General features: G+C 45.9%; 1 protein-coding gene across 2 annotated transcripts in view; it reads left to right on the top strand.

The window, feature by feature from the left end:
- The window catches only part of LOC121573712 (connector enhancer of kinase suppressor of ras 2), a 79,086-nt gene that overhangs the window by 38,888 nt on the left and 25,443 nt on the right, over window positions 1-14,755 (top strand). The window contains exons 10-17 of one of the 2 annotated variants that reach the window (XM_041885891.1): window positions 2,915-3,048; window positions 3,139-3,353; window positions 4,491-4,577; window positions 5,413-5,660; window positions 6,072-6,106; window positions 7,803-7,851; window positions 7,967-8,015; window positions 12,145-12,317. In XM_041885891.1, coding sequence (XP_041741825.1) covers window positions 2,915-3,048; window positions 3,139-3,353; window positions 4,491-4,577; window positions 5,413-5,660; window positions 6,072-6,106; window positions 7,803-7,851; window positions 7,967-8,015; window positions 12,145-12,317 — 990 coding nt within the window. The remainder of the gene's footprint in view (window positions 1-2,914; window positions 3,049-3,138; window positions 3,354-4,490; window positions 4,578-5,412; window positions 5,661-6,071; window positions 6,107-7,802; window positions 7,852-7,966; window positions 8,016-12,144; window positions 12,318-14,755) is intronic. The other variant, XM_041885892.1, reaches the window with a different exon arrangement.

A 14,755-nucleotide genomic window follows, 5' to 3' on the forward strand; every position in this document is an offset into this window, starting at 1 on the left:
CAATCACTTCAAAGGGCTCCTTTACTAGGCTACCCGTGCATGTTAATTCACTCGCAACATACACTACATGGCCAAAAGTATGAAATTAGTGGATCGAATATTTCAGCCACACCCGTTGCTGACAGGTGTATAAAATCGAGCACACCGCCATGCAATTTCCATAGACAAACATTGTCAGTAGAATGGCCCTTACTGAAGAGCTCATTGACTTTCAACGTGGCACTGTCATAGGATGCCACCTTTCCAACAAATCAGTTCATCAAATTTCTGCCCTGCTAGAGCTGCCCCGATCAACAGTTCTGTTATTGTGAAGTGGAAACGTCTAAGAGCAACATGGCTCAGCCGCGAAGTGGTAGGCCACACAAGCTCACAGAACGGGACCGCCGAGTGCTGAAGCGCGTAGTGCGTAAAAATAGTCTGTCCTTGGTTGCAACACTCACTACCAGTGGTGGAAAAAGTACCCAATTGTCATACTTGAGTAAAAGTAAAGATAACTTAATAGAAAATGACTCAAGTAAAAGTGAAAGTCACCCAGCAAAATACTACTTGAGTAAAAGTCTAAAAGTAATTGGTTTTAAATATACTTAAGTATCAAATGTAAATGTAATTGCTAAAATATACTAAAGTATCAAAAGTAAAAGTTGAAATCATTTCACATTCTTTATATTAAGCAAACCAGACGCCACCATTTTCTTGTTTTTTAAATTTACGGATAGCCAGGGGCACACTCCAATACATAGACATAATTTACAAATGAAGCATTTTTGTTTAGTGAGTCCACCAGATCAGAGGCAGTAGGGATGACCAGGGATGTTCTCTTGATAAGTGTGTGAATTAGACCATTTTCCTGTCCTGCTAAGCATTCGAAATGTAACAAGTACTTTTGAGTGTCAGGGTAAATGTATGGAGTAAAAAGTACATTAGTTTCTTTAGGAATGTAGTGAAGTAAAAGTAAAAGTTGTCAAAAATATAAATAGTAAAGTGAAGTACAGATAGCCCAAAAAACGACTTAAGTAGTACTTTAAAGTATTTTTACTTAAGTAATTTACACCACTGCTCACTACCGAGTTTCAAACTGCCTCTGGAAGCAACGTCAGCACAAGAACTGTTCGTCAGGAGCTTCATGAAATGGGTTTCCATGGCTGAGCCTAAGATCACTATGCGCAATGCCAAGCGTCGGCTGGAGTGGTGTAAAGCTCAACGCCATTGGACTCTGGAGCAGTGGAAACGCGTTCTCTGGAGTGATGAATCACGCTTCACCATCTGGCAGTTCGATGGACGAATCTGGGTTTGGCGGATGCCAGGAGAACGCTATCTGTCCGAATGCATAGTGCCAACTGTAAAGTTTGGTGGAGGAGGAATAATGGTCTGGGGCTGTTTTTCATGGTTCGGGCTAGGCCCCTTAGTTCCAGTGAAGGGAAATCTTAACGCTACAGCATACAATGACATTCTAGACGATTCTGTGCTTCCAACTTTGTGGCAACAGTTTGGGGATGGCCCTTTTCTGTTTCAGCATGACAATGCCCCCGTGCACAAAGCGAGGTCTATACAGAAATGGTTTGTCGAGATCAGTGTGGAAGAACTTGACTGGCCTGCACAGAGCCCAGACCTCAACCCCATCGAACACCTTTGGGATTAATTGGAACGCTGACTGCGAGCTAGGCCTAATCGCCCAACATCAGTGCCTGACCTCACTAATGCTCTTGGGGCTGAATGGAAGCAAGTCTCCGCAGCAATGTTCCAACATCTAGTGGAACGCCTTCCCAGAAGAGTGGAGGCTGTTATAGTAGCAAAGGGGGGACCAACTCCATATTAATGCCCATGATTTTGGAAGTAGATGTTCGACGAGCAGGTGTCCACATCCTTTTGGCCATGTAGTGTATTTCCAGCCTACAAACAGTGGCGAATGGAAAGAGACATCTGTTACACAAAACACCAAAAAGTGATTTGGTGATTGTCATCAGGCCAGATTTTATGCGTCCACTGCTGTCCGCGCACGTCTCAGTGTCGGCTGCTCATCTCTGCCTTGGCAAAATGTCAGTATTCTCGTCGAACCACATCGCATTTTGGAGCGTAGGCTATACCACCCGTTTTCAAGTCCATTCTCTCATTTGTCATGCCTCTGACATGCGGTAATGATAAAAAGTGGTGTAATAGCCTACAGTTTTCTTGACATTTTGTTTAAATTATTGTGATAGGCTCATGTTTTACCGGTACGGCGTACCCCAAGTATTTATTTTGCCGGGACGCTGTACCGGACCGTACCGCCTTACTTTCACCCCTGATTCATCTTAGAAGTAGACTCAAAAGAGAAAAAGGAAAATATATGAAAATGTAGTTGTTTACATCGAAAGTTGATGGTCACAGGACCTTTACCAATCAGATGTCGTTGGTCAAAGGGTTAAGTCATCACAATAGGTTACACTTCATAGTGCATCTCCTGGGGAGAGATGGCTCATCATCACCACACTTGACACATCTTGACATTAATGATGTATAGTCGTTATCACATAATCCCTTGTTGCTAGGGGTCTTGTTGCTATCCCCTCCATAACTGCCAACAGACCTCTCTCAAGAATTTCTCGGTTGCTATGGACGAGATCGCTGTTGCTAATAAGAGCCACTTCACATCCTCTCCGTCTCAAGAACTTCATTCAACAAAGCATCCTATCCTTTTTACTAGCATAGTGTTTATTATGTGCCACTGTGTTAAGTGAACTGTGTGACTAGGACACAAGCTCACAACATTGCACCACAATCCTCTATTAGCTCAAACATGGAGTACGCTGTTCTATAGGAATTTACTCATGAATCTTGACGTACGATGCCATTAATAAAAAATTATTGTATTTAGGAAATTGTCTCATACTACTACAGTCCTGCTGTCTACATGAATCCACCCTTGTCCCTACAGCCCATCCCCACCAGTCCCAACAGTGACTCCAACACCCCACCCAACAGCATGGGGACCATGGGGATGTCCTCTACGCTGGACAGTGGCCATGACGTCTTCATCTTGTCCCCAGTCTCTGGCCTTTATGGACACAGGTGAGCCATACATACAGCTACTGTTCACTTCACTGTTTAGTCCTGTAGTACCTTACTGATCTTCTCCATAACCATACCTGTCAATCACAGAGACGAGATAGGTATCATGTCCTGCGATGACATCAACAAGTACAGTCTGGAGAAGATGGGTATGAAGGGTTCGGAGTCTCCCAGCTTCTACCTGGACCATGATGGGGGAAAGTACTTCACATTGGTGGAGGAGGACTGTCTGGCCCTGGGGCAGGAGTACGAGACCAGGGGCCGCTCCACGGGGGTCAGGCGGAGGGACAGGACACCCACCCATGGTGAGTCACACAGCCCAGATATGTAGCACTACCAACAAACCACCCTTTTCCCTCTGGGCAGTAGTGTAATGTTAGAGGAGCATTGAAGGGTGGAATTCCAGGCAAGGCGGGTAGCTCCCCTCGCCTGCCTTCATTTAAGCTCATTATCATACAGTGTATCCAGCTGTGAATGGCACGTGGAGAACGTACAGTAAAGCCCCATGGCAATTGCTATGCATAGAAGAGATTATTATTATGCACCCCAGCGTATTTATGTTTCACATAAACCTCTCCCTCTTACAGTCCAGCCCCACCCCACCCCCACCCCCACCCCCACAGTCAGACGTCCCCTTCCCCTGTCATTTCCCCTTCATCATCATCAGCACTGCAGCTGTAGGATGGCCAGCAGCAGGATGAATATTCTACATGCCACCTCTGTCTGCACTTTACATAATGAGCTCATTCACATTACTGCACGGGATGACTCTGGAATCTTTAGTGAGTGACACACTGTCTGCCAACACTGAGACAAGGAAAGGAGGCCTTTGCCAGCCGTTGATAATGTACAGTATTCTATTCGTCCATCTGACAGAGAGATGGCGATGCATTGTTTCAGCCCCCTCCTGGCTGTTGAGGCTCTGTTGAGGCTCAGTTTGTCGTGTATTGTACAGTGTGTAGTGGTGCAGGGATAAATCCCTTTGGCTCTGCCAGACGGAGTGTTTTTCATGTTAACAGCCTGCCAGGGAAGTGAGGGTGGATTGCTTCCAAGCTCATAATGGCTCCAAGCAGGGTATGCTCCGCTCATCCCAGTCTGTGGAGGCACCATGTGCCATGACAAGGCTCCATCACAGACTCTCATGCTCACACTTTCACACACGTGCAACAAGCCTACCATTTTCCCTTCACTCTAAAGATACACTTATTTTCAACTGGATTCCCATGCTATCACCTACTCCTCTTATACCCCTTACTGCCCTGCCTGCACTTTAACCTCTGTCATGCAGACATCCACCCACGCACAGCCACTCCTCTCTCACCATCTCTCTCCACCACCCTCTCCTATCCCTCTCAGTGAGACAGCCCCCCCCGTCTTCCCTCAGCTCCTAGCTCTCTCTCCACTCACACCTCAGCTGACATGCTACTTGGACTTCTTTCCAGGTGACCTCAGGCCAGTTTCCATGCCAACGGATTACAACTGGATGGCAGAGACAAAGGAGCCAAATATGTACAAGAGAGGTAGCAGAGGTGGGTCCTTCAGTTCAGGTAGTCTCCCCAGTCCCCCCCTTAAATGCTTTGACTTAGAGAAGGAAATAGCTTTTGCTTCACTGCGTCTGCAAAGTACAGACGCACAATGAGGACCAATCACAGTCCCCACTTTCAATAACACATGACTAATCGTCTGCTTCTTTGGTAACCTTTTATTAATTTCACTGGAACTGCCACACATACACTGGTTTCTTTAGACATTACCACAGAATCTTGACAGAAACATGATTGCGCATTTAGAACTCTTTTCATGAAGCTATCACAAGAAGCTCAATCAATTTTATTTGAACAAAATTAGATTCAATCAGCTAAATAGAGACAACATCTTCATGTCAGGCATTAATTCAGTTGAAAACCTAATCTTTGTTTTGCACGTGGCTGATTTCAGTGTTGTTTAGGTTCGTGAGACTATGTATAGCAGTTATGTTGAGTGGGCTGTAGTGATAGCATCTCACTCACATGACTTGTGTTATAAATAGCAAATGCAAAAACATATCTGCCTCCCTCTGCTCTGAAACCACACACTGCTGGGGCTTGCTCTCACTGATGGGAGGTCACGTAACAGAGGTTGGTTTCTGTGGAAACATGCTGGTCTGTGAGAATGGGAAACATTACCTCAGGACTGCTCTCACTTTGACTTTCTTTTCCATTCCAAATGTTGTTTCACTAAACCCTTGGTAAGAGTTTGTTTTGCCGTCAAGCATTTGAATGTGATAGGCACTCTGGGCCTCCTAATTAACAAATAATTACCTCTCTAGGCTTCCAAATAACACAACTTTGCACCCTCTTTCTCTCCCTCCCTGACCTCTGCTAGATTCAGACAACTCCCTGCTACGTTACCTGAATGACGACAAGATCCTAGTAATCCAGGAGGAGCCGGACGTGTCCAGGGAATGCAAGCGGGACACTGGGCGGCGTTCCCGCAAGAAGAGCCACAACCCCAGCAGTCCCAGCTATCCCATCAGCCCATCCCTGCTGGCCCCGCCTGTCAGACTGGATTCAGGACCCCCAGAGGGCCTGACCTTCTCACTGCCTGAGAGCAACACTGTGCCAATGTACCACGTGAGTCAGCACAGCTAATGTTTATTTTTTATCAACCTGCACCAGTTCAAGAAGGATATTATAGCTTAACACTCAGACATAGTGGCATAATGGTCTGATAATGCAGGTTCAACATATTTGTGTCACAGAGCAGTGACATGTTTCTGTGGGTTAAGCTTTTTTGAGGTCACGATCAATATTAAATAAGAAGTGAGTCAGAATAGTGTCACCCATACCACCTCTATTTCCACAACCCCAGACACCCCGTGGTTTCTGCCTGGGCCCAGGGACTCTACCTACCCCTGATCTACTGATCTGCCTGCCTGGTCACAACAGGAAACCCAGGCCACCCTCTGAGATGACAGTGTGCTGTGATCTCTCTCACACTCTCTCTTTCTGTGATACGCTAATCTGCTCTTTACCTTTCCGCAGAGAGCTGGAGACACACTGAGAGCTGACACTGACAGGTGAGTGAGCATTTCTTCTCCTTGGGGATCAACGGGACAGGCCAACTCAAGGCCAGAAAATATAGCCATGGTTTTGTGAGGAACGTGGATTTATTTGCTGATTCAGAAATTGATTTGTGGGACTTTTTTGCTTAAGCTATGGAGGCTAGTTGTGCTAATTTGATGGGTATAATTTCCTCTGAAGTAAATTGAGAGCTTTTCATAAACTATCAACATGTCACTGATAGATACTTTATCTTGTGAATGCTTTGTATTAGTTACCCACTTCTACTTCTTGTGAGTGAAGTAAATTGCCGTCATCCTGCATACCATCATATTAATTATTCTAGTAGAGAGGACTTTTTGCCTTCAGTGTGTTGTTACAATGTATTAACTTAAAGATGCAGTCCGGGATCTTAAGCACTTACAAATTCCTAACATATTGTACGAATTGGAATTTGTAACATATCATACGAATTGCTAAAAATTGCAGGACGTATCATATCATACGAAACGGATGATGTACTACACAATTATGGAAGATTTTTGGGGACCAGTTTTGGCTCATGAGCACTACTTGCTTAACTACTGGCTGAAATTATACAAAAGCTCTGGAGCATCTCTTTAATTGAATTGGTCAATAGGCCTCAAGGGAAGGACATTTTAACATAAATCTTGAGGGTTGCCAAGCAGAACATATTTCCTCAACCTTTCACTGACCTAAATCATATTTCCTGGTTCTATTTAAAAAACACTGTGCTTTGTTTGAATTTTGCTACAATCCTACCCAATTCAACACCTTACCCATCAGTGTTCAGTGGGTGCTCAAACCATGTAGTCCTAAAATGTGGGTCTGGCAGTAGAGAATTCCTCGCAGCCATTGTTACGGTGATGAGTGCTAATAAGGTCATCATAGATAGCCAGCATGAGTAGCACATCCCCTGAGTGGTTTCTGTTGTGCTGTGCTGAGCTCTACTGAGACACAGAGACTGTCTGAACCTGATTTCCTGCCACCTGCTCTGTGGTTTAGGTCGCTTCTTTCACTTGCTGGAGGCAATACAGTATTTGTCCAAATGTATTAAGCTTTAGCTCATTCTCATTGGTAGAATGGATGCACCGGCACTCAGTTTTTGGATAGACGAAGGCCTCACTCAGTGTTAGAGTAATTATGTTAAAGCCAAGGTGTCAGTATGATGGATACCTGCTATGTGTTTCACATCCAGTCCACTGCATGCTACACACACTTGCTTTACCTAATACACTGACATACAGTAGAAAATCTACATTTAGTATATCACAAAAGTAAGTAGTGAAACTTAGATTGAGAATGATATGTGATGTCCTTTTCTTCAGACAGTGTCCATGTTCCAGTACCATGCATGGTACCATCTGTCAGTAGAGGCATGTCCAGATGGGAATTCAGGCCAGCCCTGGGGATGATAAAGATGCTGAAATGGGGACTAAGTTCTTTGGGACAAATTTTAGCATGAGATACACTCAAACAAATCAATATTTAATGTATGTAACTCATGCATTCATGTCAATGGAATATATGCATTAGTATTTTATTCACATAGATATGAAGTTATAATTCTGCCCTTTATTTATGAATAGTATCATTACATTGACAGCAGTACAGGATCAGCTTATCCCCAGATAAAGAGTGTTAGCCTCCATTTTGTTGCATGCTTACTCACCTGATCTTCCCTCTCCTCAGGTATGCTAGTTTTGGCATCGAGAGACAAGGAGGCTCATCCATGAGGAAGGTAAAGTCAATTATATGAAACAGTTAATACTAATGGTACTCCCCTAATATGAGTACTGTACTGTACTTTAGACACCTCTTCTAATCAAACCCTCTCCTCTTCCCTCTCCTTGCAGTCATTTCACTATGCGTCTTTAAGGACTAAGACCAAAAAGAGAACCAAAGGTAAGACATGAGGGATAAACCCATTCACTGTGAGGATTATTTTGGTGACCCTTTGTCAATTGTTTTACATTTACATTTACGTCATTTAGCAGACGCTCTTATCCAGAGCGACTTACAAATAGGTGCATTCACCTTATAGCCAGTGGGATAACCACTTTACAAAGTTTATTTTTTTTTGGGGGGGGGGGGGGTTGGGGTAAGGGGGGGGTAGAAGGATTACTTTATCCTATCCCAGGTATTCCTTAAAGAGGTGGGGTTTCAAAATGTCTCCGGAAGGTGGTGAGTGACTCCGCTGTCCTGGCGTCGTGAGGGAGCTTGTTCCACCATTGGGGTGCCAGAGCAGCGAACAGTTTTGACTGGGCTGAGCGGGAACTATGCTTCCGCAGAGGTAGGGGAGCCAGCAGGCCAGAGGTGGATGAACGCAATGCCCTCGTTTGGGTGTAGGGACTGATCAGAGCCTGAAGGTACGGAGGTGCCATTCCCCTCACAGCTCCGTAGGCAAGCACCATGGTCTTGTAGCAGATGCGAGCTTCAACTGGAAGCCAGTGGAGTGTGCGGAGGAGCGGGTGACGTGAGAGAACTTGGGAAGGTTGAACACCAGACGGGCTGCGGCATTGTGGATGAGTTGTAGGGGTTTAATGGCACAGGCAGGGAGCACAGCCAACAGCGAGTTGCAGTAATCCAGACGGGAGATGACAAGTGCCTGGATTAGGACCTGTGCCGCTTCCTGTGTAAGGCAGGGTCGTACTCTCCGAATGTTGTAGAGCATGAACCTACAGGATCGGGTCACCGCCTTGATGTTAGCGGAGAACGACAGGGTGTTGTCCAGGGTCACGCCAAGGCTCTTCGCACTCTGGGAGGAGGACACAACGGAGTTGTCAACCGTGATGGCGAGATCATGGAACAGGCAGTCCTTCCCCGGGAGGAAGAGCAGCTCCATCTTGCCAAGGTTCAGCTTGAGGTGGTGATCCGTCATCCATAGTGATATGTCTGCCAGACATGCAGAGATGCGATTCGCCACCTGGTTATCAGAAGGGGGAAAGGAGAAGATTAGTTGTGTGTCGTCAGCGTAGCAATGATAGGAGAGGCCATGTGAGGATATGACAGAGCCAAGTGACTTGGTGTATAGCGAGAATAGGAGAGGGCCTAGAACTGAGCCCTGGGGGACACCAGTGGTGAGAGCACGTGGTGCGGAGACAGCTTCTCGCCACGCCACTTGGTAGGAGCGACCGGTCAGGTAGGACGCAATCCAAGAGTGAGCCGCGCCGGAGTTGTTGACATCAGAGGGATCGAGTGTTGGTTTTTTGAGAAGGGGTGCAACTCTCGCTCTCTTGAAGACGGAAGGGACATAGCCAGCGGTCAAGGATGAGTTGATCAGCGAGGTGAGGTAAGGGAGAAGGTCACCGGAGATGGTCTGGAGAAGAGAGGAGGGGATAGGGTCAAGCGGGCAGGTTGTTGGGCGGCCTGCCGTCACAAGTCGCAAGATTTTATCTGGAGAGAGAGGGAGAAAGAAGTCAAAGCATAGGGTAGGGCAGTGTGAGCAGGACCAGCAGTGTCATTTGACTTAACAAACGAGGATCGGATGTCGTCAACCTTCTTTTAAAAATGGTTGACGAAGTCATCCACAGAGAGGGAGGGGGGGGAGGAGGATTCAGCAGGGAGGAGAATGTGGCAAAAGAGCTTCCTAGGGTTAGAGGCAGATGCTTGGAATTTAGAGTGGTAGAAAGTGGCCTTAGCAGCAGAAACAGATGAAGAAAATGTAGAGAGGAGGGAGTGAAAAGATGCCAGGTCCGCAGGGAGTCTAGTTTTCTTCCATTTCCGCTCAGCTGCCCGGAGCTCTGTTCTGTGAGCTCGCAATGAGTCATCAAGCCACGGAGCTGGAGGGGAGGACCGAGCCGGCCGGGAGGACAGGGGACATAGAGAGTCAAAGGATGCAGAAAGGGAGGAGAGGAGGGTTGAGGAGGCAGAATCAGGAGATTGGAGGGAGAAGGATTGAGCAGAGGGAAGAGATGATAGGATGGAAGAGGAGAGAGTAGTGGGAGAGAGAGAGCGAAGGTTGCGACGGAGCATTACCATCTGTGTAGGGGCAGAGTGAGTAGTGTTGGAGGAGAGGGAGAGAGAAAAGGATACAAAGTAGTGGTCGGAGACATGGAGGGGAGTTGCAGTGAGATTGGTAGAACAACAGCATCTAGTAAAGATGAGGTCAAGCGTAATGGCTGCCTTGTGATTAGGGGGGGACGGTGAGAGGGTGAGGTCAAAAGAGGAGAGGAGTGGAAAGAAGGAGGCAGAGAGAAATGAGTCAAATGTAGACGTAGGGAGGTTGAAATCCCCCAGAACTGTGAGGGGTGAGCCATCCTCAGGAAAGGAACTTATCAAGGCGTCAAGCTCATTGATGAACTCTCCAAGGGAACCTGGAGGGCGATAGATGACAAGATATTAAGCTTAAATGGGCTAGTGACTGTGACAGCATGGAATTCAAATGAGGAGATAGACAGATGGGTCAGGGGAAAAATTGAGAATGTCCACTTGGGAGAGATGAGGATTCCTGTGCCACCACCCCGCTGACCAGATGCTCTCGGGGTATGCGAGAACACATGGTCAGACGAGGAGAGAGCAGTAGGAGTAGCAGTGTTTTCAGTGGTAATCCATGTTTCCGTCAGCGCCAAGAAGTCGAGGGACTGGAGGGTAGCATAGGCTGAGATGAACTCTGCCTTGTTGGCAGCAGAACGGCAGTTCCAGAGGCTGCCTGAGACCTGGAACTCCACGTGGGTGGTGCGTGCAGGGACCACCAGGTTAGAGAGGCAGCAGCCACGCGGTGTGAGGCGTTTGTGTAGCCTGTGCGGAGAGGAGAGAACAGGGATAGGCAGAGGCATAGTTGACAGGCTGCAGCAGATTGCTACAATAATGCAGAGGAGATCGGAATGAAATGAACTAAACATCTGGGAAAGGAAAGAGCGGGGCCTCCCTCACCACAACTCCCAAATATAACTCTCCCAACTTCCACCTCAGAAACTATAATTGTTGTAAACTACAGCGGTTCAATGTTTTCTAGGAATAGACTAACTTAGTTTATTCAGCTAGCTAACTAGGTGCAGTATTATTCCGTGAAAATCGTCCGGGCACCTAGTCATAAGACGCCACAGCCAGCTAGCATGCCGGACTCCAACAACACGGTTTAGCACCAATACTCGGCCACAACAAACCACCAGTGTATCAACACGCAAGCAGATCGTTCGTGTCCGTGTCTAACGTTGTGGGTTAGTCCCGACACCTTGAGCGAGTCCGTCGTCAACTTATTCAGCCAGTTAGTTAGCTAGAATAGTTAGCAAACTAGCTAGCCATTGCTTTCAGACAAAGAAGAACCCCTCCTTTCACGGCACGAACACACAGAGAGAGCCAAACTAACGTTAACTAGTCACCCATGTCCCGAATTCCTTGAACGACTCGGGCTATCAATATGTAAAAAAACAAAACACAAATGTAGGTTATGACTTACCCCTAGCAGCTACTGTTAGCTAGCCAAGTGCAAAGCTAGCCACTGAATTGACTCAGCCAGTTCGCGTCTGTTCGCTCGGTCGTTCCAGCTATTGTTTACTAGTAGCTATCCAGGTAGCAACAAGCTAGCTAAATTTCAAGCACAGTAGCCACTTGCTACCTAACGTTAACGGTTCAGACAATGAGGTTAGAAAACAGCTGAATGGTAGGCAATTATTGTATGTAATTATTGCAGGCAGCCAGCTGGCATAATTACAGGCACTCTCAGGCGTGAAACAACTATACCGTTGCTAATAGCTACTCGCCAGCTAGTCCAGGTGGTGGGTTAGCTAGCTAGCTTCGTGCTACACCGGGCACAGCCGAATACAATACTAACCTACAATAATTACATACAACAACCCACGATAACTACCTACAATACCTAACTACAATCTAAATACATAGTTTAAGCCTTACTCGACAAAGCCCAAGCTATGTATAAAGCCAAGCTTACCCGACGCCAAGCTTACCCGACGACCTCCTCCTTTCTTTTATTAGGATTTGTGATGGGGCTGGAATGATGTTAGTATTAAGGATACAGTATCATCCAGGGAATGTTTAGTGTGTCCTTAAGAATTCCCTGTTCTCCACCCAGGTTCTCTGACTAGCGCTAGCCGCAGGCGTATCTCCTGTAAGGACCTGGGCCATGGGGACTGTGAGGGCTGGCTGTGGAAGAAGAAAGATGCCAAGGGCTACTTCACCCAGAAGTGGAAGAAGTACTGGTTCATCCTCAAGGACTCCTCGCTCTACTGGTACACCAACCAGAATGTAAGCTGCTCTCTGACAGTACAATACAGCCGTCAAACATTACATTTTTGTCATTTAGCAGACGCTCTTATCCAGAGCAACTTACAGTTAGTGAGTGCATAAATCTTCCTACTGGCCCCCCGTGGGAAACGAACACACAACCCTGGCGTTGCAAGTGCCATGCTCTACCAACTGAGCTACAGGGGACTAGACTTTAAACGTGACTTTATTTTCTCTTATCCACAACAGGCTTGCTGTTTACCAACACGATCTGCAGATGTGTCTTGGTGACTCAGACAGATATAGCAACACTACAGGCCATATTCCAGATACTGAACCATTTACAGTGGGGAAAAAAAGTATTTAGTCAGCCACCAATTGTGCAAGTTCTCCCACTTAAAAAGATGAGAGAGGCCTGTAATTTTCATCATAGGTACACGTCAACTATGACAGACAAATTGAGAATTTCTTTTCCAGAAAATCACATTGTAGGATTTTTAATGAATTTATTTGCAAATTATGGTGGAAAATAAGTATTTGGTCACCTACAAACAAGCAAGATTTCTGGCTCTCACAGACCTGTAACTTCTTCTTTAAGAGGCTCCTCTGTCCTCCACTCGTTACCTGTATTAATGGCACCTGTTTGAACTTGTTATCAGTATAAAAGACACCTGTCCACAACCTCAAACAGTCACACTCCACACTCCACTATGGCCAAGACCAAAGAGCTGTCAAAGGACACCAGAAACAAAATTGTAGACCTGCACCAGGCTGGGAAGACTGAATCTGCAATAGGTAAGCAGCTTGGTTTGAAGAAATCAACTGTGGGAGCAATTATTAGGAAATGGAAGACATACAAGACCACTGATAATCTCCCTCGATCTGGGGCTCCACGCAAGATCTCACCCCGTGGGGTCAAAATGATCACAAGAACGGTGAGCAAAAATCCCAGAACCACACGGGGGGACCTAGTGAATGACCTGCAGAGAGCTGGGACCAAAGTAACAAAGCCTACCATCAGTAACACACTACGCCGCCAGGGACTCAAATCCTGCAGTGCCAGACGTGTCCCCCTGCTTAAGCCAGTACATGTCCAGGCCCGTCTGAAGTTTGCTAGAGTGCATTTGGATGATCCAGAAGAGGATTGGGAGAATGTCATATGGTCAGATGAAACCAAAATATAACTTTTTGGTAAAAACTCAATTAGTCGTGTTTGGAGAACAAAGAATGCTGAGTTGCATCCAAAGAACACCATACCTACTGTGAAGCATGGGGGTGGAAACATCATGCTTTGGGGCTGTTTTTCTGCAAAGGGACCAGGACGACTGATCCGTGTAAAGGAAAGAATGAATGGGGCCATGTATCGTGAGATTTTGAGTGGAAACCTCCTTCCATCAGCAAGGGCATTGAAGATGAAACGTGGCTGGGTCTTTCAGCATGACAATGATCCCAAACACACCGCCCGGGCAACGAAGGAGTGGCTTCGTAAGAAGCATTTCAAGGTCCTGGAGTGGCCTAGCCAGTCTCCAGATCTCAACCCCATAGAAAATCTTTGGAGGGAGTTGAAAGTCCGTGTTGCCCAGCGACAGCCCCAAAACATCACTGCTCTAGAGGAGATCTGCATGGAGGAATGGGCCAAAATACCAGCAACAGTGTGTGAAAACCTTGTGAAGACTTACAGAAAATGTTTGACCTGTGTCATTGCCAACAAAGGGTATATAACAAAGTATTGAGAAACTTTTGTTATTGACCAAATACTTATTTTCCACCATAATTTGCAAATAAATTCATTAAAAATCCTACAATGTGATTTTTTGGAATTATTTTTCTCATTTTGTCTGTCATAGTTGACGTGTACCTATGATGAAAATTACAGGCCTCTCTCATCTTTTTAAGTGGGAGAACTTGCACAATTGGTGGCTGATTACTTTTTTCCCCCACTGAAAAGTGCCTTCAGAAAATATTCATACCCCTTGACTTATTCCACATTTTGTTGTGTTACAGCCTGAATTCACCCATCTACACACAATACCCCAAAATGACAAAGTGAAAACATGTTTTTAGAAATTTTAACAAATTGATTGAAAATGAAATACATAAATATCTAATTTACATAAGTAGTCAACACCTCGAGTCAATACATGTTAAAATCACCTTTGGCAGCGATTACAGCTGTGAGTCTTTCTGGATAAGTCTCTAAGAGCTTTGCATGCCTGGCTTGTACAATATTTGCACACTATTCTTTTAAAAGTTATTCAAGCTCTGTCAAGTTGGTTGTTGATCATTGCTAGACAGCCATTTTCAAGTCTTGCCATAGATTTTCAGGCCGATTTAAGTAAAAACTGTAACTACGCCACTCAGGAACATTCAATGTCGTCTTGGTATGCAACTCCAGTGTATATTTGGCCTTGTGTTTTAGGTTATTGTCCTGCTCGCTGGCTCTGGCTCACTGTGTGGCC

Source organism: Coregonus clupeaformis, chromosome 9 (assembly GCF_020615455.1).
Source record: "Coregonus clupeaformis isolate EN_2021a chromosome 9, ASM2061545v1, whole genome shotgun sequence".
NCBI lineage: Eukaryota > Metazoa > Chordata > Actinopteri > Salmoniformes > Salmonidae > Coregonus > Coregonus clupeaformis.